Here is a 25,360-nt window from a genome sequence, read left to right as displayed (position 1 = left end):
CTATTGTATTCTATAGTTTGGGGTGGGTTGCCTCCTCCTATAACGCATACAGTAATGTTTTTCTCTTGATTTACGACGTGTTTTCGTGGGATGATTTTCCTGGGACATTGTGAGGTCAAAGACATTTTTTGTGTGTAATTTTCAACACTCATCCCCACTTTTCTTTTTCCGAGATGATGGGAATAAGTACACCCCTCAGGTATGACTCACAGCAAAACACAGGAGGTTTCAATCACAAGAGGAGGGGGGAGGGATATGCTGAGACACAGTTCATTGCCCTAGGACATAATGTTTAAATGAGAGCGTGTGTGTGTGTGTGTGTGTGTGTGTGTGTGTGTGTGTGTGTGTGTGTGTGTGTGTCAGTGACAGATAAAGCACTGAGCGGACCTCTCTGTCAGATCACAGCTTCTTCACTTGTAGAGCAGACCGGTTTCACCTGGAGGACTGATCCCAGATATGAGGCTCTGTGCCCGGGCTGCTGGAGCTTGGTGTCTTCTGCCTGTCCTGGCTCTTCTGACTGTCCTCCATGTCAAAGCAGACCAGCAGCAACCCAAGGAGAGACACTATTACATCGCTGCTGTTGAGATAGACTGGGACTACGCTGGCAATGACACAGACAGGTAGGAGGATATGTGATATTAAATGACAACAAATAGACATGCAACAGGTGTTGATGATAGGCCTGTAGCAAATATGACGTACTTGTCTAATTGTCAACTTTTTTTTTATTTACACAATCGCAGTTTCTTTGTTTAACCGCATTCATTGCTAAAAAAACTGTAATTATATAAGTGATCGTTTGTCGGATTATATAATTTTATTATTTTAATTGTTAGTTGTTTGCACTTGACCCTAAATATGTTCAGAGCAACAAAAATGACAAGTTAGAAAAAAAGAAAGTATGATACTAAAGAGGTATTTTTACTTCATAGGCTGTGTATTTGTGTTATTACATCATCTAGGTCATGTAATAGTGATATAACCAAAAGATTTTTTTTTTAAAGTAAATTTGAGTGAAAGAGACAATTAATTGTACAGCACCATTAGGAATGGCTACAGCTCTAGTTGATGACTGTTTTGATTCATTATGATATTCCTACTATATTCTTTCATCTGTGTCTCATTATTATTGATTTATTTGAATTCTGTCCACCGCCAGCCTCTTTTTTCTTATGCAACAGTTATTTTGCATGTATATTTTAGTTTTTCTGTATTTAATGTGTATTTCACATTAATGTTTAATATGTTTGTTTGTTTGTTTATGTACTGTATGCACCTTTCACCAAGGCAACTTCCACATACGTGTACTTATTGTGGCAATGAAACCTTTTCTGATTCTGATCTCAGCTCATCTAAATAGTTGACTCGCGCTCTGTTGTTGAAGTTGTATCGTGTAGAAACAGTACAGTGTGTCTTTGTTTCATTTCTCTGGCAGCATGTTGTTCCTCCTATAGTATCAGCGTTTCTCTAACACACACTTAGACACACACTGGGTCACACACATTAGTTGCAACATGTAGGAAAAACGTCATTTCTTGTAGTCTATATCTTGGAGACCATATCTTGGTATGCTGTGCTGGTGTGTACGATATGTGTGTTCTTGTGTGCTGAGTCATGTTTTGTGTTTTTCCTTTTACTCCTTAGGCTTGGGCCCACCTATAAGAAAGTGGTCTTTCGGGAGTATGATGACAAAGACTTCAGACAGCCTAAGCCTCATCCCTCCTGGTTAGGTAAACCATGATCACACAGTCTGTCTGGCTCTTATTTCTACCAACACGTCCTCTTTTTTTCCTTATTATATTTTTTACCATTACACATGAAAGGAATTCATACGTACATAACAGTTATTTCACAACGGGTTTCTTAACCCTTGTTGTCCTCTGGTCATATTTGATCCGTTTTCAAAGTTTCTATATCAGAAATTTGGGTTTCTTTCAACCTAAATTCCCCAAAATAAGTTGGATGGCTCTGCACAAGTAAAATGAAGGATCGGTTCACTACTTTCATTGAATTGTGGGTGTTTTATAGCATTTGAAAAAAACAATGACAAGGTTTTAAAACAGTATCCTGACTAAACTTCTTCATACCTTCCTCTGATCTTAAATATAAGTCGAAATAATTCACAATTTTCAGCTTTTTAACTCAAAAGTTAAATATAATTTCATATAAATTAGGTTTATTGACCATTAGTTCAAGAAAAAAAAGTGTAAAACTGGTAATAAGTTAGTAAAAAAAAAGTTGCATGGTCGACAGGAAGACAACACAAGGGTTAAAAAGAACTATGTACTTTGGTCCTAATTTAAGATATGACGTTGTTCCTACATGTTGCAAACTAATGTGTGTGACGCGGTGTGTGTCTAAGTGTGTGTTAGTACAGGGTTCTTCAATGTTTTTTAAGCCAAGGACCCCTTAACTGAGAGTGAGACGGAGCAAGGACCCCCTACTACATACTATATAAAATGAAGTTGCATATTAAATTGAGCCTACAATAACGTTTATACTGTACATAATAAGCCTTTATACATACCTTTATAGTGCATAGAATACTAAGCTGTTAAAATATGTGTTGGCATGATTTTATTATGTTATAATGTTAAAAATACATGTGGCAGAGTTAACAATTTATGACTTGTTATAATGTTTATGACACGTTCATGACAGTGTCATGTCACTCTTATGTAGATACCTTCAAGTAAAGTGTAACCAAAAACACTTTCAAAAAAATTAACAATAATTTGGTGCCCCCCCCCCCCCCCCTGCAGTAAGTCTGAGGACCCCCCTAGGGGCCCTGGACCCACTGTTGAAGATCTCTGTGTTAGAGAAACGCTGATACTATAGGAGGAAGAACATGCTGCCAGAGAAATGAAACAAAGACAGACTTTCTACACGGTACAACTTCAACAACAGAGTGCGAGTCAAGACTATTCAGATGAGCTTAGAATCAGAATCAGAAAAGGTTTCATTGCCACAATAAGTACACGTATGTGGAATTTGCTATAAACAAACAAACATATTAAACATAGAGAGAGGAAATAGAAACGTGTTCACTTAGTAAGTACCTGCTGATTCCTTTCATTTTCTAAATCAGAGTAAAACAAAATAATCCAGATTTTACAACCTGAATAAATGAGTGTACAGTAGGAATAAAAACAAATGCAGATGCTTCAGGCATGAGGGTTCCCTGAATGATGTGTTGAGTGTTAATATGATTTGAATCATATTATGGTCTTCATTAGATTCAACTTTATTGTCATTGTGCAGAGTACAAGTACAAAGACAACAAAATGCAGTTTGTGTTTGGTATTAGTACACTGTAAATCTTTGATGTAAATGTACAGCAACAATCTCACAGTATCTTACTGTTTTAATGTAATACAGGATCCTACTGTAAATGGCAATGCATTCTGGGAGAAAATAATAATATTACAGCACCATCTGTGAATGTTACAGATTACAGGTATTTACTGTTAATACCAATGCGTCCTGGGAAAATAAAGGATAAGGCGGGAAGTACACTGCAGCCAGTATATTACTGTACATTCAAATAATACAGTAAGAAACTATGTCTATTTACAGTAAAATGCCTTTAAAAACAGTATGTGTACTGTAAATAAACAGTAGTTTACTGGTGAAGCTGCTGCCTGTATATTACTGTAAATTTATGGTTGAAAGTTTTACAGTGTTTACTTAAGTAAAGGATCTGACTACTTCTTCAACCACTGGTCACCAGTATGTAGAACTGTATAAGCAACTGTCAGTTTTAGATGGACTTACCATCTCCAACAGAAAACACTGTTCACAAACTGCTCCAAACAGCTCTATTGTAGTCCAGCCTTTACTTCAGAGACAAACGTGGTCACTTTGGAACACACGTTATAATGCTCGCCTAGCTGCTAGCATGGCACTCCCTCATACTCTGCTTCTGACTGGCTAGTAGTCCTAACCTAGCTACTGTCAGGGCACGCCCTCATACTCTGCTTCTGACTGGCTAGTAGTCCTTACCTAGGTACTGTCAGGGCACGCCCTCATACTCTGCTTCTGACTGGCTAGTAGTCCTTACCTAGGTACTGTCAGGGCACGCCCTCATACTCTGCTTCTGACTGGCTAGTAGTCCTTACCTAGGTACTGTCAGGGCACCCCCTCATACTCTGCTTCTGACTGGCTAGTAGTCCTTATCTAGCTACTGAGCATGTGCGACTCCCAACAAAGATGGAACAGAAGTGAGATGTCTCACTCTGTAGCTAAAACAGAGAGCTCAACACACAGGGTGAAAAGAGGAGCTGCAGCAATGTGCAGTACAACAAAAATATGGTGTTTTTTGAAAGTTAAACCATGTAAACCTATTCTGATACAACCTCTAAATACAATTATGAACCTGAAAATGAGCATAATATGAGCACTTTAAAAATAATGATAAAACCAGACTCTTTGTATATCTCTATATCTTTGAATACGTTCTCCATTTTCCTTGTAATTAGTACCAAAGTACATTTTCCTTTCCAGGAATATTCCCTAAAATCCCATATTAATTCCTTCTTAGGAAAGTATTACCGACATTATATGGGCCAATGGTGAATTTATATTTGCTGGTCAAAAAAATAACGGGTTGTCACTGGTGTGTCAGGATGATTTACCAAAATATACAAGTGCTGGGGATTCCAAATAAACTTGAGCTTGTCTTCCTCCGCAGGTCTGCTTGGACCCACACTGAGGGCTCAGGAGGGCGAGACGATTGTCGTCACTTTCAGAAACCTGGCCACTAAACCGTACAGCATCCACCCACACGGCATCGCTTACGGGAAACAGTCAGAGGGTGAGAGAGGCTGTTAACCCCATGCTGCATGAATGATGAATGTCACGGCTGTGGCCAGGGGCGATTCTAGGATCAGACCTTTAGGGGGACTCGGTTAGATGCCTGGATGTAACACAAAATTGGGTAATAATTCAAACTTTTTGCTTCGCAAACAGGCAAACGAGAGAAGGGCAGCAGATGAGTACATAGAAAAGTGCATTGAAAGTGTCAAAGATAGCCTCCAAAGTGTTAAAACCGTCAAAGAAAAGCGTGAAAGAATTGTCATAAAAAAGCTTCAAAAGCATTAAAACTGGGAACCTAGGACCTAATTTTGAAAAATACTATTAGAAATGTGGGAACATAGGGCTGTGGGAACATAGGCACGCTCCCGCACACTGTGGATCCAAATGCATTTCTCTATTTTATTTCGATGACGTTTCGGCCCCTTAGGCCTTTTTCAAAACCAACAATCCTTGGTTGATTGTTGTTTTATCGTGTAAGCTGTTCTGCTTTGTTGCTCATTTTTTTGCTTCTGTGCTGTGTCTTGTCTTGAGTTAAGTTCTGCTCTGCTTGTGTTGTCTTTCTTTATTGTTCAAAATCATGCGTTTTATTGTATTTGCATCGTCCCAATTGAATTGAATTGTTTTGTAGTCTAAATAACATAAAGAAATGCATTTTGAGCCAGAGTGTGCAACACGTATTTCTTACTTTCAAACCCAAAGACAGTAACAGTACCACTCTGCAACACAATCTGTCTGTTAGGGTCATTGTGGGTGCTCATGATGTTACTCATTTCAATTGTTACACAAGATTGGCCAAAACACACAAACATTGTTTGTCTTTTTCTAAAATATTAACCAGGACGGACAGATTATCAAAGTAGACGGTACTGAAGTCCAACAGGAAGCGTTGCTAAGCCTGAGGAAACCACCGTCTGTGTCCAGTAGAGCAAAATAACAGGACATTACTGCTGTTGTTAATGTAGGAAATGAACACTAAGTGCTCCTTAATTTGCTCTTAATGCGAAAGTCAGAGTGCAGAGGAGTCTCAAAATTGAACAGCTTTTTTAAGATCATTTTTTGGGGTATTTTAGGCCTTTATTAGATAGGACAGCTTGGACATGAAGGGGGGGGGGGGGGGGAAGAGAGGGGGAATGACATGCAGCAAAGGGCCACAGGTCAGAACTGAACCCCCTGCCGCTGAGGACTCAGTCTCTGTATATGGGCGCATGCTCTACCAGGTGAGCTACCCAGGTGCCCAGGAAACTCTTCTTTATTTAAGTCTTCATTCTTTTTGGGAATTGAGAGGAATGTCATCTCACAAAGTTTGTCAGGATAGTCAGTAGTGTCCTCAGATTGCTTGGCGATGGGATCTAATTAATTCGATCGTTCCATCATGATTCCGTATTCGTCCATAACGAAGCAAGTTTTTGCTCTGCTTTGTGTGATTTTGCAGGAGCCAACTACTTTGACAACACGTCCCAGAAAGAGAAAGAGGATGACGTTGTGCGGCCGAACCACCAACACGTTTACTACTGGGAGGTGACGAAAGAGGTTTCGCCGCAGCCAAGCGACCCTACCTGTCTCACCTACACCTACATCTCCCACACAAATGTTGTCGAGGACTACAACTCAGGCCTCATTGGCGCTTTACTCATCTGCAAGCCTGGTAAGCGGCGAAAAGCGACTTGTGTTTCAAATGGCAGTTGCCGTGTGTTACTGTGTGCGTAGTCTCGCATCGCCGGACCTTCCTCCACAGCGCTACGGAGGAAGGTCTGGCTAGTCCACACAGCATTCCGGGATGGGAGAAAAAAATGTGCTCTGGTTTACTGGCATTTCTTAAAACCAGGGGTCTTCAACATTTTTTAAGCCAAGGACCCCTTAACTGAAAGAGAGACGGATCAGGGACCCCCTACTACAGATATATTGTATACAATTAAGTTTCATATTAAACTGGTCTACAATAAGATGTAGGGTGGCGTAAAGCCTTTATACATACCTTTTTAGTGCATAGAATAAAACAGCAATTCAAATAATAATTGTTGGTATGATTTTATAAATAATGTTATAATATTAAACATACATGTGGCACAGTGAATCCTTTGGGATTAACTGTATGGCCAGTAAGCCTATCATCACTGTTTTTTCACAAATAGGCTGATTTATATTTTGCTAATAATATGTTGGATTCATGTTAAGACATTTTCAATTTAAAATGAATAATTTGGTGCCCGGAGCAATCGCTGAAATGAAACGTCGTCGATATAGACTACTGTGTACGCTGCTAAGTCTGAGTAATTTTGTTCTTTCGTGTTTGTAATATGCTTACATGACAATCAACTATCTGAATCGGAATCTCTGAATCTGAAATGACCTGGTCATTAAGTGGATTTCTCCATCTCTCTCTCTCTCTCTCTCTCAGGCAGTCTGGATGAGTCGGGGAAGCAGGTCGGCGTCTACCAGGAGTACGTGTTCCTCTTTGGGGTTTTTGATGAGAATGAGAGCAAGTACAAACCAAAAGGCCATGCCAACCATGTGAAATACACCATCAATGGATACACAATGGGATCGCTACCTGGTTAGTCTGTCCAGTCCTTTTGTTAAAACATCACGACAAGTCAGACTGAGTTCTGTTCAATAGAGAAACATCTGTTCTAAGTCAGTGCAGAAAGTATATTTAACAGCAAGTTAGGGGTGTAAATCACAAGTTTCATTAAACATTTATTATATCAATTCTTTGGACAACTTAGAGACTTTCTTGCCATTTTTGCTGATTAAATTATTTAATTACTTTTCTATTATTTGACTAATTGAAAAATAGTTTTAGCACTTGATATGTGCTCACTGTATAAATGGAATAATGCACTGATATAAAACATGCTGGCAATCTTTGCCTCCAACTTGTGCATTGTCTCTGTATAGCAGGACACTTCATTGTGTACATCATAACTTAGTTTATCCATCAAAACATTAACAGGGCAATTCTTGCTGATGAAACTTTACCCTTTAAACTTACATTTTAATCGTAATACTTCCTCATTTTTACTTTGGAACAAGGGCTCTTTAGTGATGTATTACAGTAGTTTACTGTTGTGGCTCCTTCTACTCCAATGAACGATCTGAACACTTCTTCCATCGCTGCTCACATGTACAGATTGAGAGTTACACGTCGTGGTGTACAGTATGTGGTGTAGAGTCAGTGCAGAGACGTTCACCAAATGTCCGGCAAAACAATTCAAAGATAAAACACACACAAGTTGCCAACAGTTTTTCTCTTTTGTGTCCAGATGTCAGTGTGTGTGCCTACGCCTCTGTGAGCCTGCATCTGGTGGGTATGAGCTCAGAGCCTGAGGTGTTCTCGGTGCATATGAACGGGCAAGTGCTGCAGCAGTCTGGCCACAAAGTGTCATCAGTGGGCGTGATCAGCGGCTCCTCGGCCACTGCCAGCATGGTGGCTCTGCACACGGGCCGCTGGCTGCTCTCCTCACACACCATCAAGCATATGGAGGGTATGCGGTTCAGCACTCATAAGTAGGGCTGGGTACCGAATTCAATACTTTATAGGCACAGACCCAATTGCCTCTAAAGTAACGAGTAGCGACAAATGCCTCATCATTCAATACCCAATTTCATCGGTGTCAGTGAGCCAATAAGCATGCAGCATGCAGCATGCTTCTACCAAGATCTAATAATGTTTGTGATTGGCTGTGTAACGCTACACGTCGTAGAGACACGCAGGAAAAACGGTACATAGTAGGAGCTGAAAAATAAATAATAAGATTTGTGCCCTAATTTCTTTTCGTTTTATAAAATTGGTATTGAAAAAGGTATCGTTTAGAACCGGCATCAAAGTCACGGTATTGGTATCGGTAACAAAAAATTTTGAACGATACCCAGCCATAGTTATAAGACAAATAGACCCATCATCCGACATAGATAACTAAATGTATGTCTTTCTACTATTACAGCTGGCCTGCATGGTTTCGTGGATGTGACAAAGTGTGACAACTTCAAAGCACCCCAGCGAAGGATGACCACTGAACAAAAACGCTACAGCACGACGTGGACGTACTACATAGCTGCAGAGGAAATCGTCTGGGACTATGCACCTAATATGCCCGAACACATCGACGAGTAAGCAGCTTTTACGGACCCATTTTAAATATTTCACAAGTTTCATAGCATTTCTAAAGGTGCACATGCAAACTAATCAGACATCCCTCTGTAGCAACATGTATCCTTTGTGTTTATGATTAATTTAAAGGAAAATTGAGATGAGATGAGATTAGGGGTTAATAACATACAGTATGTGTACCTAGTTGACCGTTCTCTGGGATATGTTTTCATGCTAATCGAATGTGTCTCTAGCTTGAAACAAGCTAGTGCTAGCTTCTAACGCTAGCCTTCGGGGCAGAGGGTAAATATCTATTTCTACACCACTAACAAGGCTCAAAATAGCGCCACACTTCCACGGTAGCATAATGAGGGTCCCTACCTGTAAACCGAAGCATTGAGACTTTGTAAGTGTACAGACAGTTTATTAAAAAGATAGATTAAAAAGACAGTAGCGTTCATGTATACATGCGGGTGCCATCTTGGGAAACAGTCATGACCAGTCGAACGACAAACGCCGTGCAACCAGTAACATAGCTCAAACACAGCGTTCATCGTGTAAATGTGGTGCTATTTTTAGCCTTGTTAGTGGTATAGAAATAGCGATTTACCCTCTGCCCCGAAGGCTAGAATTATAAGCTAATTACCAGTTTGCGGTAGCTTGTTAAAAGCTAGAGACACATTCGATTAGCATGAAAACATATCCCAGAGAACGGTCAACTCGGTACACATGTGTTATTAACCCCTAGGTTCATTTTGCGCCGGAATTGTCCTTTAAGTAGTATTTTCATTTGTCGCTATCGCATTTGAAGTTATATACATTGCTGTGTATGTTGTCAAAGGGAGACTATGAAAGTGCTGCTGATTAGCGTGTTTCTTAACACTAAACCTGCTTTTCTTTCAACTTTTGCTTCACTAAAGAGGTTAAACATATTAGGAGTTATTTTCCGTCTTTCACTCTGCTGCATCCATTGAGAGAATCTCTCAACTCTTTGAGCTCTATTTGAAGTAGAACAGTTTTGCACCAATTAAAAACGCCATTGCCACACAGCTTGAAGTGCAGTGTTTCAAATGGTCTTGTTATTTTACGGAAGTTATATATCAATGTCTCATAAATTAAATAAATCCTTTAATCCTTTTGTGTAGGGACTTCACGTTGCAGTACCTGAGACAGTCACCAACACGCATAGGTGGGAAGTACAAGAAGGCAGTGTACACGCTGTTCAGAAATGAGTCATTCACTGAAAGGTTAGAGCCCAAGCAAAGGAAAAATGAGCTTGGGATCTTGGGCCCAGTGATCAAAGCCCAAATCCGAGATGTCATCAAGGTGAGATCACGTTTAAATGAATCTAAGTTTATAGCACTTTGTCTGCAAAATGATAATTCACATAACACACTTCATTATAAAACACCAGAAAAACACAATACGAGAATAAGAAGAGCTGCACTGTAAATGCTAAGCTAAAAGAGCTGTCTTAAGGTTTGGTTTAAACCTGTGGACAGATCATAAGCCCATCATACAAGTTTCTCCCCAGCATGAAGCTTCATAGGAGCCCTCCAGATAGCTCAGGTTATTTCTCCATTTCCTAGTGTAGACATCCAGCCTGGAAAAACATTCATATGACATTTTCTCAAACGCTGCCACCCTAGCCATCTCACAAGCCCACTCCTGGACTCACCCCTTCATTCTTCCATCCCCTTAAATATAGTAGTAATAGTCTGTCTGGCTATCATTAAACAAGTCTGGACCCAGCTTCTTATGTGCTTATCCATCCCATTTAGGATTGACCCATCTCCCAGAACAAATAATCTTGGGCTGAATGGAACCTGGGTCGCTGCAATCCGACAAAGGTTATCTCCTAACCCTGTCCAAAATTCCTGGACCTTATTACATGACCATAGGACATGAAGTAATTGGCAATCCAACAATTTGGTGCATCTTTCAAACCAAGTCTAAACAATCTAGAGGGAGTCCAATAGAATCAATGCATAATCTTAAACTTGAATCTTGAGGCACACCCTCACATAGCGTGACAGCGTTTTAATATTCCTACAAATTGTGTCCCACTCCTCATCATCCAGTGTAATACTCAAATCCCTTTCCCATGTCTTCTTGAGGGCTGTGCAGGCTCCATCCCCCAGGTTCTGCATAAGCATAGAAGCCTTGTTGTCAGTGGTATTTTAAAACAATGACTGTGAGCACAGAGCCAACTCAAGAATCATGTGTCACTCTAAAACTTTCATTCTGGCCTTCAGGTCATCCAGTATAATTATCCAGCATTTGTCATTGTCGACAGACGGCATATCTTCTCACATCCTCCTGTCCCTTTTTAAAGATTGTTTTTAAGAACATGGCCTCCAGGCCCTACAGCATCTATCCACATGGTCTGACAATAGAGAAGTCACACGAGGGAGTAAACTACCCAGCAGGAGGTACTAAATCTCTCCTCACAGTAACACTTGGGTATTGGTATCCACTCTGGTTTTATTAAATAAAAGGATTACAATTAATTTGATGAGGTATTTTCCAATGTGTTTGCCAGGCAACCAGTCTCATGGTGTTCAGCCAGGTGAGACACACACCTACATATGGAGAGTGGTCGAGGAGGACGAGCCTCTCGAAGGAGACTCTCGATGTCTAACACGACTGTACCACAGTGCAGTGGACACAGTGCGCGACATCGCCTCAGGGCTGATAGGACAAATCCTCATCTGCAAGTATCGGTCCCTCAATATCAGGGGGGTGCAGGTAAGAGGATTCTACGTTCATTAATTTGTACGTGTCGTTTAATGTTTGTCTGTCTGTCGATCAGTTGGCCCATCCATAAATTGATTCTGTATTACACATTTAACACATTTAAATACACCCGCCAGATGCAGTGTCAATCAGATGAACGGTTGTCGAGAAAATCAAAAGACAGATAGACAGAGACTCCTTTCATTTTAGTTAGATTAAAAGTCAGAGTCAAAGTTTTACTTTTGGTTTGTTTCTACAGCTGAAAGCAGACAAGGAACAGCATGCTATGTTGGCTGTATTTGATGAGAACAAGAGCTGGTACCTGGATGAAAACATTCGCCAATATTGCGATCGATCCAAAATCAACAAGGCAGACCCAGACTTCTACAAGTCCAATGTCATGCACTGTAAGTTTTTACCACAATCGAATTGAAGCTAATAAGAGCTCATCCTAAAAAGATATACTATATTCACTCCATTATTTGGTTACACATCTGACTGCAATGTCTTGAACTGCCTGTCGAACAACTAATATTCATGTGTATGTCCTCACAGCAATCAACGGTTATGTGTTTGAGAGCGGCCCGCTCTTGGGCTTCTGCAATGGCGAGATTGCAACATGGCACGTGTCCAGCATTGGAGCACAGGACTACATCCAGACAGCTACTTTCTACGGCCATACATTTGAGGTGAATGGGCGGACAGAGGACTTCCTCAGCCTCTACCCTATGACTGGAGAGACCATCACTATGAACATGGACAACATTGGTCAGTCAGGGCTTACAATTCCTTCTTTTATGTCAGATTATGTAAATATTTCATCTGTAGGGTTACTTTTACTTTAAGAAAATATCGTTACAGCAGAGAGTTAATAGTTAAATAGTTGATAGTTAAAGCTCTATTGCTTAGTTTCGGCGTCCCCATGAGCAATTTTGACTAATGGCAACAACACTGTCGGCACATCCACAAGACGCTACTCTCGCATTGCCAGACCTTCCTCCACAGTGCTGCGTAGGAGGGTCTGGCTAGTCCACACAGCATTCTGGGATGGGAGAAAAGCATGCTCTGGTTTATTGGCATTTCTTTAAACCAATCATAATCGTCTAAACGTTGCTTTCTCAGCCGTGGCTTAAAACACATTACTTGAGCTGATGCGCACTAATGTCGCCAGATTACACCATTTTGTAAACATAGCCATACTGAGGAATACAGAGATAGTTTTGTGGAGCTGATAGGCTTAATGAGCTTTGTATCAACTCATTTGGCAATGGCTTAATTGTAACTGAAGTTCATTAATATAGAATAGTTGCACACTGTAGCTTTATTGCCGTCATCTTTGCATTTGCAAAGTGACAGTTGCTTGGTTTTTTCATGGATGGTTTTTGTGTGTCTTTCTTGAACCAGGTGTCTGGCTCATGGCTTCCCTAAATTCCCATGGGACAACCAAAGCAATGCGTGTAAAGTTTCAAGATGTTGAGTGCTTTCGTGACAACCTGTATGAGTATAGTGACGAATCAATGGACTTTAATGCGTGGAACCCTCTGAGCTTGGATGAAATCAAGAAGGATGAGGAGAAGCCCAAACCTGTGAAACCTGTAACACCCGCTGAGCCAGACAGTTACACAGACATGTTTGCAGATGAATTAGGTCTCAGGTCTCTGAAGAACCAATCGAGGGCCTCGAGTGTGGAGCAGCTGGACCTCTCTTTCCTCGATTATGATGCTGTTGATGTGCCTGAAGGAGATACGAATATCACCCCTAATTTCAAGGAGACGAAGAATAGAAGTGAAACCTCTATTCCAAAGCCAAATACACTAAATGAGACATTGATTTCAAATTGGGAAGAGGTGGATGAACTGAACCTTACAGCGGTTAATTTGCTAAACCAAAGCATGAGCGAGAATACAACACATATGCAGAACAGTAGTGCGCCATCATCTTTTGACAATTCAACGGTTTATAAAACAGAGAACACAACCCATTATAGCCCAAATATATTCCTAAATAATGACAGCATAACAACAGATAGCAGTGCTTCTGTATCAAATCTCGATAATGTTACAGTGTCTGGGAACACAACCGTTCACAATGCTACGGTTTCATCAATGGTTCAAAATGTGTCCACAGAGATTACCAATCATACTGCAACATTACAAGAAACTACCAATCTTAGTGTAGCTTTAAGAGGAGATTCAAGTTCCATCTTGGAGACTGAAAAAGTGCATGTAACCCTGACTGGTGATAACCTGCCTTCCGTGAGCGTAGTCTTGGTGGAGGACTCCGAGGAGAGACTCGCCAGAGGGGATGTGTTTTCTTACTCTGTGTCTCTATCCAATTCCAGCCCAAACAATCTCCACAGTACACCAGAGAGCAACGCCACCTCTCTGTCACACAGTGTAAAAAAGGAAGATGAGAATCAAACAGCAGCTAACCATGTTAACGTGTCAGCAGACGCAACAAACCCTCCGTTGTCTATTCCAATGGCCGATGTTGAAGAGGTTAACATCACCAGCATAGAGAGAAGCAACTTGACCATCTCAGAATTAAAGGTGGAGGCTACAGACAACAAAACCAGTGACAATGATTCCCTGATCACCGCAGCCAAGATGTTTATTTCTATGGCTGATGTTGAAGAAGTTAACATCATCAGCATAGAGAGAAGCAACTTGGCCATCTTAGATTTAGAAGTGGAGGCCACAGACAAAGAAACCAGTGACATAAACCCCATAATCACAGCAGCAGAGCTGTTTGTTCCAATGGCTGATGTTGAAGAAGTTAACATCATCAGCATAGAGAGAAGCAACTTGACCATCTTAGATTTAGAAGTGGAGGCCACAGACAACACAACCAGTGATAATGACTCCCTAATCACCACAGCAGAGCCATCTATTCCAATGGCTGATGTTGTAGAGGTTAGCATCAACAGCACAGAAAGAAGCAACTTGATCACCTTTGAGTTGGAGGTGGAGAGTGACAATGACTCCCTGGTTACCGCAGCAGATCCGGAGTATGGACTTCAAATGAATTCCACTGAAAGTGTGCCTATTTCAGCCAATTCCAGCCTTGAAAATGTAACACACGTTTTGCTTAAAACTGGGCCCTTACATAATGTAACAGAGAATACATTAAGATCAAATTTATCAGAGGAGATTAGTTCAGAGATTTGGGAGAATGTCACAGCTTTTCCTGGTGAGTTGAACCACACATCTCCTGCAGAACGTTTATCCAATGAGACTGAGCTGTACCTCACAAGCGAAACGGTAAGAAAGAACAATTCTGAGGAGCTAAGCGCCTTAGACAGCATTGAAGAAGTGCTAATCTACCTCACAGAAAACAAAACGCACGTGATTAAAACCACCAACGTCAAAACGCAGGGGCACAACTGGACTTATGAGGGAACTCACCAAATGGAATCGGTGGAGATCCCTGACTACATGATGAAATATATCGGGAAACAAACCCCTAAAACGACGCCAACTCCAAAAAAGATCAAGAAGGTGCACCTCCGACAGAGGCCTCAGAAGGGCCAAGGCATGAAAACAAAGAGGAGGAAGGAATACAAGCCTCAGGCCAAGAGTGGCTTACCATTCTCCCCCCGGGGGTTCAATCCAGGCATAACCCCGCGTGGAGCACGACCGCTTTCATCACAGCCCGTCTCTGATGAGGAGGAGCTCATTAACGAGCCTGTGGTCATCGGTGTGCCTCGGCCTGATTTCAGTGACTACGAGCTGTATGTTCCTGGAGACGACCCAGATCATGTAGGGTTGGAGGAAAATGTGAAGGCAGATGAATACGAGTATGTGTCACACATAGACCCCTACAAGGGTGATGTAGACATCAAGAATCTCAACCTGGATGACACCACCAAATACTACTTAAAGTTATCAGGCCCGAATGTCAAGACTTATTTCCTCGCTGCAGAGGAGGTTGAGTGGGACTATGCTGGCTACGGACAGAGGTAAGCTCAGAGATAGAAGTAAGTTAGTAGTTAGTTATAGATTTTTTTTAAAGATCATTTTTTGGGGCATTTTAGTCTTTTCTTTCCATAGGACAGATGAAGACATGAAAGGGGAGATAGAGGGGGAATGATATGCAGCATTGGGCCGCAGGTCGGAGTCGAATCTGCGGCCGCTGTGTCAAGGAGTAAACCTCTGTATATGTGCGCCTGCTCAACCAACTGAGTCACTGCCACGTAGTTAGTTATAGATTTATTGGAAAACTTCACAGCAGGTTCTAGGGCTCTAGGTCGTTTCTTTTATCGTCGATATCAACTTGCGCCATATCATACACATCCCAAAAGGTTGCAAACATATTGCGAAAGACACTCCAATTTTTTGCTAGTTGAAAGAAAATATCAATAGAAAACTGCACTTTAAAATGTAACTGACTCTATTTTTTCAGTGGTGCCTTTTCTTTATCGTGCAGCCCTATCAGGTACACAGCTATACACATGCAATGATGAAATATTGTCCTGTTATCGCAACAGGAGGCCGGAAGAATCGCAACCAAACAGCAAAGTAACTAAGTTCACCAAGGTGGTTTTCCGAGGTTACATGGACAGTAGCTTTAGCACACCTGACTTCCGTGGAGAGCTCGATGAGCACCTCGGCATCCTGGGACCTGTCCTCAAGGCCGAGGTTGGGCAAAGCATCATGGTAAGACTGTCAGCATCGACTGCAAAGCCCAAATCTGTATAACTGTTCTGGGATCTCACATTTTCAAATTGTATTTTGTCATCATTCGTTTGTTTTTTTTAATCAATTGTAGCATTTACATGGTTTGTATTGTTGCTTTATGTCAACCATGCTTTAATGGAATAGTTGGACATTTTGGGATAACCACATAGTTTCTTTTTTTCCAAGAGTTAGAATTACTTATTTAGAATAAAATAAGAAGTGTCTGTACGCTAAACATGAGATTGCAGCCGGTTAGCTTAGCACAAAGACTGAAAACGAAGGCAATAGCTAGCCATTCTCCATGTAACAAAATCTGTCTACTAGCATCTCTAAAGCTCACTAATTAACTTGTTAAATCTCATTAGTTTGATCCGTACAAAAACCCAAAGTGTAATGACAAAAAAGAAAAGTTTTGGTTTCATGGGTTTTATTTTTGCTGGACTATTTCTTGGCCAGGAACAGTAACTTCCTGCAGGGAGCTAGCTGATTCCCCATGTTTACAGTCTTTGTGCTAAACTAAGCTAACTGACTTTCATATTTACCGACATTGATCTTTTCATCTACCTCTCGGCAGGAAAATGAATAAGTGTGTCTTTTTGTCTTGTAGGTGGTGTTCAGGAACAAAGCCAACCGTCCGTACTCTTTACATCCAAACGGGGTTTCCTATACCAAGCAGACAGAGGGTCTGTCTTATGAAGATGGCTCTAAGTACTGGTATAAATATGACAACGAGGTTCAACCCAATACCACTTTCACATATTTATGGAAGGTCAATTCTATGGTTGGGCCAATGCCAGACGAGTCTCACTGTCGGACCTGGGCCTACTATTCTGGCGTTAATCCTGTGAGTAATTTGTACTATGTAGACAATTGTTTAGTATGTCAGGCATTGAATAAATGCTATTTACAAATACAAATTAAAGCCACTGTGTATAGAATGAGTTTCTGAATGTGGCAACCCCTAGCGGCGGCATACACAACCCACTGTGGGACACAGATGAATGGGCTGAAAGTAGTCTGGATCGACGACAATTAATTTACTGTCTGATCTGTCAGGATCTTCCGCCGGATGTCCCTCGCCTTGCAAAACTGTTTGTTTCGGGAAACAACAACAAACTTCGAGTTAGCAAGCTACTCACTGAAAATGGCAAGTTTTAAAGAAAAATTGGATCATGCAACAAGGCAGGCCTGATTGGTTCTTTCAGGGAATAATAATAATAATAATAATAATATTACATTTTATTTATGGGCGCCTTTCATAGCACTCAAGGACACCTTACAGTTAAAAAGGCAAATATTAAATTAAAACAATGATGGTAAAAATGTACAAAGAATATGTTTATGGCATTTATTATCTAACTGGGATGCTTTGGTACCAATTGGCAGGGATTTGCAATGGACAAAATACACACGGCGATACACTGGTAAGTACTGTGACGTACTGTATGTGTGAAGGAGCCAGACCTTACTCCGCAGCACTGTAGAGATCCGAGCAAGCGAGACTAGGCTGAAAGTAACTGTATCAATTTTCACCAGGATTGTGTAATTCCTCTACAAACCCAGATGTGTTTGGGTTGAGCAAAGTGGAAGGTATTCACTTTTTTTTTTAAGCCAATATTTAACCTAGCGTATGATCTGTCTCTTAGGAAAGAGACATCCACTCTGGCTTGATTGGGCCTTTGCTGGTGTGTCGAGAGGGCACCCTGGACAAGACGTTAAATGACATGCGGGAGTTCACGCTGCTTTTCATGACCTTCGATGAGTCGCAGAGCTGGTACTACAAGGAGAACAAAGAGATGATGCAGAGGAAAAGCCGAAGGAGATTAATGGATAGCAACCCCAATGAGAACCTCAAGTTCCACTGTAATGCATTATGTACCTCTGACTAGCCTGCTTTAAATGCCCAAAACCTTTTGATATCCTAGGATTATATCACATGCAAATTTAATCACACAGAGTATGTTCGTACACTTTTGGTAATATATCATTGTGTCAGTATATGTAGGTATAACTGAGCTGCAATATCTTTTCTTCCATGCATTCAAGATTGATCAGTTACAGAACAGAAAAACCAGACCAAAACCTTTTTGTCTGTTGTTTCCCAAGCCATTAATGGCATTACATACAACCTGAAGGGCCTGAGGATGTACACCAAGCAGCTGGTGTGCTGGTACCTGATCAACATGGGTTCTCCCAAAGACTTTCAGAGCGTCCACTTCCATGGACAGACGTTCCTCCACAAGAAGACCACCAGCTACAGACAAGCCGTCTACCCGCTGCTGCCTGGTGAGCAACACCACGTCTATTTGCTAAATTCAGAATAACATCTTCTGTTGCTTTTGTGCTTTCAAGTTTTGAATAGCGGTATTAAAACTGCTCTGGAACTTCATCCAGAGTGGAACTCTATATATACATAATATACATGTGAAAACAGACCTCTCATTTTTGTCAAACATACAATGTAGCAGGTTTGCTTAATGAGCCATGCGGTCGGTAGCCTACTACTTCTACAACAAACCATTCAAATATAAAATAAACATGTTAATGTCTCATAGAAGTGAAGAACAATGAAAATATAGCTTACACTTAGGGCTGGGCGATATGGAGAAAATCAGACATCACAATATTTTTGACCAAATACCTCGATAATGATATTGCGGCGATATTGTAGGGTTGACAATTGGTGCTTTCACAAAATATTTACACAATGAGATTTGTGATAAATAATCATTAGTAATGTGGCTATAATGACTGTGGGTCAAGTGGGTCAAATCACTTTACTTTAATGCAGCCTTTAAAACCAGAAAAACACAACACAATGTCATATTACGATATTACGATATCCAATATCAAAGACGATATCTAGCCTCATATCACGATATCAATATATATATTCATTTATTGCCGAGTCCTACTTACACTCTTCATGAACGCACACAGAATTTTCACACTGTTTTACTGCTGCTTGCCCCCCCCCCCTTTATAAGCTCCAACCCCCAGATTCACAGACAGAGAACTACTGGCCGGTACATTCAAATGCTGCCTCCCCCTCCCACTGTCGCTGCCTGTTGCCAATTGGCTGGAATATTGTTTGTGGCTCGTGCACTCCTTTCTGTTTGTTTTCAATTTACAAAAAAATGTTATGCACACAAAAAACAGAGCGCTAGACAAAAAAAATGCTTTGGATTAACATCACTTGCTACACCTTTAATTACCATGTGGTGATAAAGCAACTCCACAGTCAACAGCTCGCCCTACTGACCAAACGGCCATACTGCTTTCAACTCATTTGAAGACTATTTGAAGGCTGTCTCATGGAGCATTTCAGGGAATTCAGCACAAGAGGTGTAAAGTATTTTAATTGACAATAGCTCAAAACTGTAATGCAGACAGCGGTGGAAGAAGTATTCAGATCCTTAACTTCAGTAAAAGTACTAATACCACACTGTAAAGGTAGTCTGTTACAAAAGTATGTACGTTTCATCAGGAAAATGTACTCTGGAAACAATCAAAATTGTTCTGCCATGTGTTTAATGGTCTAGTCATGTCAGCTGGACTAGTTTAATGTAAAATAAAACATTGTACTTTATAGACTACATGTGTTTTGTGTGCAAAACTCTTAATCTGTAAAGTAACTAGTAACTAAAGCTGTCAGATGAATGTAGAGGAGTAAAAACTACAATATTTCTCTCTGAAATGTAGCGGAGTAGAAGTAGAAAGTGGCATGAAAATAAAAGACTCAAGTAAAGTACAAGTACCTCAAAATTTGTACTGAAGTACAGTACTTGAGTAAATATACTTAGTTACATTCCACCACTGCTTAAGAGTATAAGAAAAGAACAATGTTTGCTTCTGATATGAAGTAACATTATTGTACTGTGTTTTACACTCCACCACAGCTACATAGTAACTCAAGTAAAGTACAAGTACCTAACACATGGGTACTTAAGTACAGTACTTGTGTAAATGTCTGAGTTACATTCCACCACTGAATGCGGAGAATATCTACCGGCTACATTGGATGTCAACATTGGTTTCAATGTCATTTTTGTTACAAACTGTCTTTCAGGGAGCTTTGCTACTCTGGAGATGTATCCATCCAAACCTGGCCTGTGGCAGCTGGAGACGGAAGTTAGTTTCAACCAAGAGAAGGGCATGCAGACCCTCTTTCTGGTTCTAGATAAAGGTACAAATAAAAAAAAAAACAAAAAAAAAACACCCTGTAGCATTTAGACATACTGTTATGTTGTGCTTCTATATTGAGATATTATATTATGTTTCCTCCAAGAGTGCTACCGTCCACTGGGTTTGGAATCAGGCAGTGTGAAAGACAACCAGATCACAGCGATCAACACTAGAGGTACAGTAGCAACGCACCCATCTGTGGTCCTACTGCAATCACACTGACTTTTGGAATTATTGTATAGGGCTGCAGCTAACGATTATGTTCATTGTCGATTAATCTGTTGATTATTATTTATTGTTTGGTCTATAAAATGTCAGGAAATGGCGAAAAATGTCGATCCGTGTTTCCCAAAAGCCAGAGAAGACGTCCTCAAATGTCTCGTTTTGTCCATAACTCAAAGATATTCAGTTTACTGTCACAGAGGAGAGACGAAATACATACATATTCACATTTAACAAGCTGACATCAGAGAATTTTTTTCTCTCCATAAAAATGGCTCACACCGTCTATTCGATTATCAAAATGGGCGATTAATTTGATAGTTGACAATGAATTATTGCTGTAAACGTCTATATGCAATATGTCACAGGAGGAATGACAATATTTCCATCTTTGAAGGATACTGGATGCCCCATCTTGCCAGATTGAACAATCCGGGTAAATTCAACGCATGGAGCACAGAGCAGAACATGAGCTGGATTCAGGTATGTGTTGTCAGTGTTAGAAGTGTGTGTGTGTGTGTGTGTGTGTGTGTGTGTGTGTGTGTGTGTGTGTGTGTGTGTGTGTGGTGTGTGTGTGTGTGTGTGTGTGTGTGTGTGCGTGCGTGCGTGCGTGCGTGCGTGCGTGGTGCGTACTGGTACTGTATGTTTTGTGAAAGAAGGGGGCAGATTATATATATATATATATATATGTCATCTTTCTGCTCCTTTTAATTCAGGACTTGAAATTTGGTGTTTGCATTAAGATGTTTGTTTGTTTAATGGTTGAAATACACACACATATGTGATATATGATAATAAAAATATTCCGCTACCTGTGGACTTCCCCCTGCACAGGTGGACTTCCAGCGGCCAGTTGTAATCAGCCAGGTGGCCACGCAGGGAGCCAGGCAGATGTTATATTCCCAATATGTGGTCAAGTATGCTATCTCCTACAGCACCGACCGCCAGAAGTGGATCTTCTATAAGGGCGACAGCAGGGACCTCAGGAAGGTGGGAGAAGTTTGATCACTTTTGATCAATGCGGCAACAGATACAAACTAAGAGAGCAGTGTGTGATCACCATTTGTCTGCCTCTCCCTCTTTCACCAGATATTCTCTGGGAACCAGGAAGCCTACGAGGAAAAGAAAAACACCTTCTTTCCTCCTGTGGTTGGACGCTTTATCAGGCTCCATCCCATCGATTGGTACGGCAAAGCCACAGTCCGCATGGAGTTCTACGGCTGTGAGCTCGACGGTAAGATGGTACTGTACACGTGCGCGCCGTGGAATTAGTTTTTTTCAAATTCGCGAAATATGCATAATCCACTTTTGGATTCTCTCTTATGTTTGTCTAAGAGTTCAACACCAGAAGTAAACAGAGCTGAATTAGCACAACATTTATACATTTCTTTCACATCTACTGCAGTCAGATTCACTGTGTTCACTCGGTAGGAATCACTTCACATGGGGAGCACTTGTAATGACATTTCGAACATGTTAAGAGGCTAAAAGCACGTTTAAAACTTGCCCGGTTTCAGCCTCCTGGGTGCTAACGCTAGCAGGAGGATAACGCGGTGTAGGCAACACCGATTGTTTCCGTTTTTCTCGCTACTGACAGCACTCCAAATTTACAAACAACAGAGCTACGTGTTGAAATCGATCGGAATTCTCCTTTAAGGTGACACAGATACCAATAAGAATACTTCATTTGAAATAAACTATTTTTATCAGAGGCCACAGACAAACGTGTAGTAAAGCCATACTTTTCGAACGTTTTGGTGGCATCTCGGCCTGTTGAACTGATACTCCACGCTCGACTTCATCACACTGTATGGGTTGCAGCTGCTGCCGTAGTGGGCCAATCACACGTCGCATTCAGTCGAAGAACGCTTGCAGTGATTGTCTGCGTTTCTTTCTAGACCTGGGTACAAAAGTTAATAAATGCAGGTATTGTTTGACTGGAGAAGTTTCGATACTACTTGGTACTGGGTTATTTTGGTCGATACCTTAAAGCACATGTTTCATACTCAAGGCCCCTCGCAGATTTGGATCAGGCCTGCATATCAATTTAGGGCCACAAAAGATTTCAGCCCACCTAGTTTTTGTCGCTTTTTTCGGACGTTTTTTTGTTGTTTGTTGTCTATGATGCCTAAAGAATTTTTTCGCTGACTTTTTTAGGGGTTTGTGTCGACCAAACTGTAAGTGAGAAGACTCAAAGATATTTGACTTTTTCTAAATAAAAGATAATTGATGTAATTCTCATTTTCCAGTGAAGTTTAGCTTGACACTACGGCCTTAAAGCAACACCAATGCACTTTTCCTCTGCGGTCCCCCTACAGGTTGGAAGCGGAATTGTCCATTACCGCTGTCGTATGTCTCATTCGAATTACAGATCTGCTACCCGATCTGGCAAACTTGCATAGTGTGGTTATAGCCAATTGAGGGCCGCGAAGTGAATGCAGAAGTGCTGTTCACCCTGTTACGAGTTGATGAACCACTGAAACGATTTGGAAACATTATTTTAAGGTACAAAAGAATCTTTGGTGTTGCTTTAAAGGTATTGAGTTCCGATACCCAGCCCTAGTGTACACACAGTATGTACTCCAGTAGTGTCACAGAGTTGGGGTTTCTGTAAATGTGACATTTCTAATCTCCTGTGTCAGGTTGCTCTGTGCCTCTGGGGATGGAGAGCAGACTGATAGAAGACCATCAAATCACAGCCAGCTCCACAGCTACCAGCTGGTACTCTGGACCCTGGAGACCCTCTCTCGCACGCCTCAACACACAGGGAACCATCAATGCATGGCAGGCTAAGGTACAAATCCTAAAACTGACATGACAGGTCAAAATAAATGAAATTAAATTAGTAAGCATCAGGTAGAATGTTATGTTCCTGTAACACAGGATCTGAGTGACCTGCTAGCTGTATACCCACACCCGCAGCCCCTAAAAGCCCTTGAAAATGTGTGAATTGTATGCCTGTGCAGTTGATCAAATTTTCAAACCTCTCTCTCTCTCTCTCTCTCTCTCTCTCTCTCTCTCTCTCTCTCTCTCTCTCTGTCTGTCTCTTCCACAGCATGGGAACATGAACCAGTGGCTTCAGGTGGAGCTTACCAAAATTAAGAAGATCACAGGTATCATGACGCAAGGAGCCAAGTCTCTGGGGAAAGAGATGTACGTCATGTCCTACGCTCTGCAGTACAGCACCAATGGGATCAAGTGGAACCAGTACACAGATGATGAGAGCATTCCTTCCAAGGTGAGTGGTGGCTAAATCACATGGGAAATGTAATCATTCATTATTATTTACTACGTATGAGTGGACAAGATAAGTGATTCTAACCAATGTATTTCTCTCTCTCTCTCTCTCTCTCTCTCTCTCTCTCTCTCTCTCTCTCACCAAATCCAGACTTTTTTGGGAAATACCAATAACAACGACCATGTGAAAAACTACATATACCCTCCTATTTTCTCCCGCTTCGTCCGAATCATCCCAATAAGCTGGATGAACTCCATCACTATGAGAATAGAACTACTGGGCTGTGACTTTGAGTGACACACACACACACACACACACACACACACACACACACACACACACACACACACACACCTATACGAAATCATGACAGGTCAAATCAACCATGCACATGCAGACTGAAACATTACTCATGTAGTGTGACATGTCCTCTTATTAAAAGTGACACTACAACTGTATTTGATGTTACTATAAATAACAAAAAATAAATAAAATAATAATAATTACATTTAAAAATCAAAATAACGACCTAAAAAGAAAAGAAATCTCTTCAAATAAATGAACTAAAAAGTAGATTACGGCTGTTTAAACTCCATTTTTTTTTTATCTCAACCGGTTGTAATCTTAACACATTTATAACGATTTAACCGATTCACGATGCTTCGTTACATCCCTATAAATCAGAGCCCTTGTGTGTGGGCAAACGCAAACATACATTTATTTCTTAGTAATGTCAAAATCCAATGTGCAAAGTGCTTTTATTATACAAATGTATGCCCAGTTAAATGAGTTATAAAACTCAGTGGTAAGTGCAGTACGCATGAGTAATCTTAACCCTTTTGTCAACAGTTGTATGTTTTTGAAATACTAGTTGCATTTTTAAGCTGATATATGACATCAGAAATGACTATAAATGAATGTAAATACAGATGTAATTTATTTTTTAATAAAAATAATTACCATTCTTACTTTTTCAGTGTCCAGCTCAGTGACGTATGGGTACATGAATTCATTTTTGATTCTATTTGTCTCGGTATCCAAAGTATGAGTGTGAGAACTGGCAAACGTTAACGTTAGCTAATGTTAGCTTGCTAATTCCACCCGGCACTGGGCTACACCGGGCTACACTGGTTAAAGATCATCTGGTGAGAGCACTGTGCTTTCCTATGCTGTGACATGAGTGTGAATCAAACATTAGGTTGTTAAATTGTACTAATTTACATTGGTCAACCGGAAGAAAAACCCTGTTGTGTGTTGAAAGAGTGCCACCTACTGTACCGGACAAAGGCGTAGATTTCGGGGGGGGATGCATGGGATATATCCATCTACTTGTGCTACATTTAGGGGGTTAAAGAACACAGCAGGAGAAATTAAAGATGTGATTTCTTGTGATTTCAT

General features: G+C 40.8%; 1 protein-coding gene across 1 annotated transcript; it reads left to right on the top strand.

Moving 5' to 3' along the window:
* Window positions 1-426: 426 nt before the first annotated feature.
* Window positions 427-24,924, top strand: f5 (coagulation factor V). The gene is made up of 25 exons (XM_078262654.1): window positions 427-620; window positions 1,645-1,730; window positions 4,691-4,813; window positions 6,248-6,460; window positions 7,214-7,369; window positions 8,079-8,300; window positions 8,760-8,925; window positions 10,051-10,231; window positions 11,241-11,337; window positions 11,448-11,653; window positions 11,901-12,048; window positions 12,197-12,409; window positions 13,046-15,599; window positions 16,128-16,296; window positions 16,925-17,161; window positions 17,964-18,180; window positions 18,424-18,603; window positions 20,387-20,503; window positions 20,606-20,677; window positions 21,122-21,207; window positions 21,559-21,714; window positions 21,814-21,958; window positions 23,367-23,518; window positions 23,780-23,962; window positions 24,113-24,924. Exons 1-25 carry the CDS (start codon window positions 457-459, stop codon window positions 24,257-24,259), a joined length of 6,390 nt encoding a protein of 2,129 aa, XP_078118780.1. The 5' UTR covers window positions 427-456; the 3' UTR covers window positions 24,260-24,924.
* Window positions 24,925-25,360: the final 436 nt, after the last annotated feature.

This window comes from Sander vitreus, chromosome 11 (assembly GCF_031162955.1).
Source record: "Sander vitreus isolate 19-12246 chromosome 11, sanVit1, whole genome shotgun sequence".
Lineage (NCBI taxonomy): Eukaryota > Metazoa > Chordata > Actinopteri > Perciformes > Percidae > Sander > Sander vitreus.
This window is presented reverse-complemented; position numbering and strand designations above follow the sequence as displayed.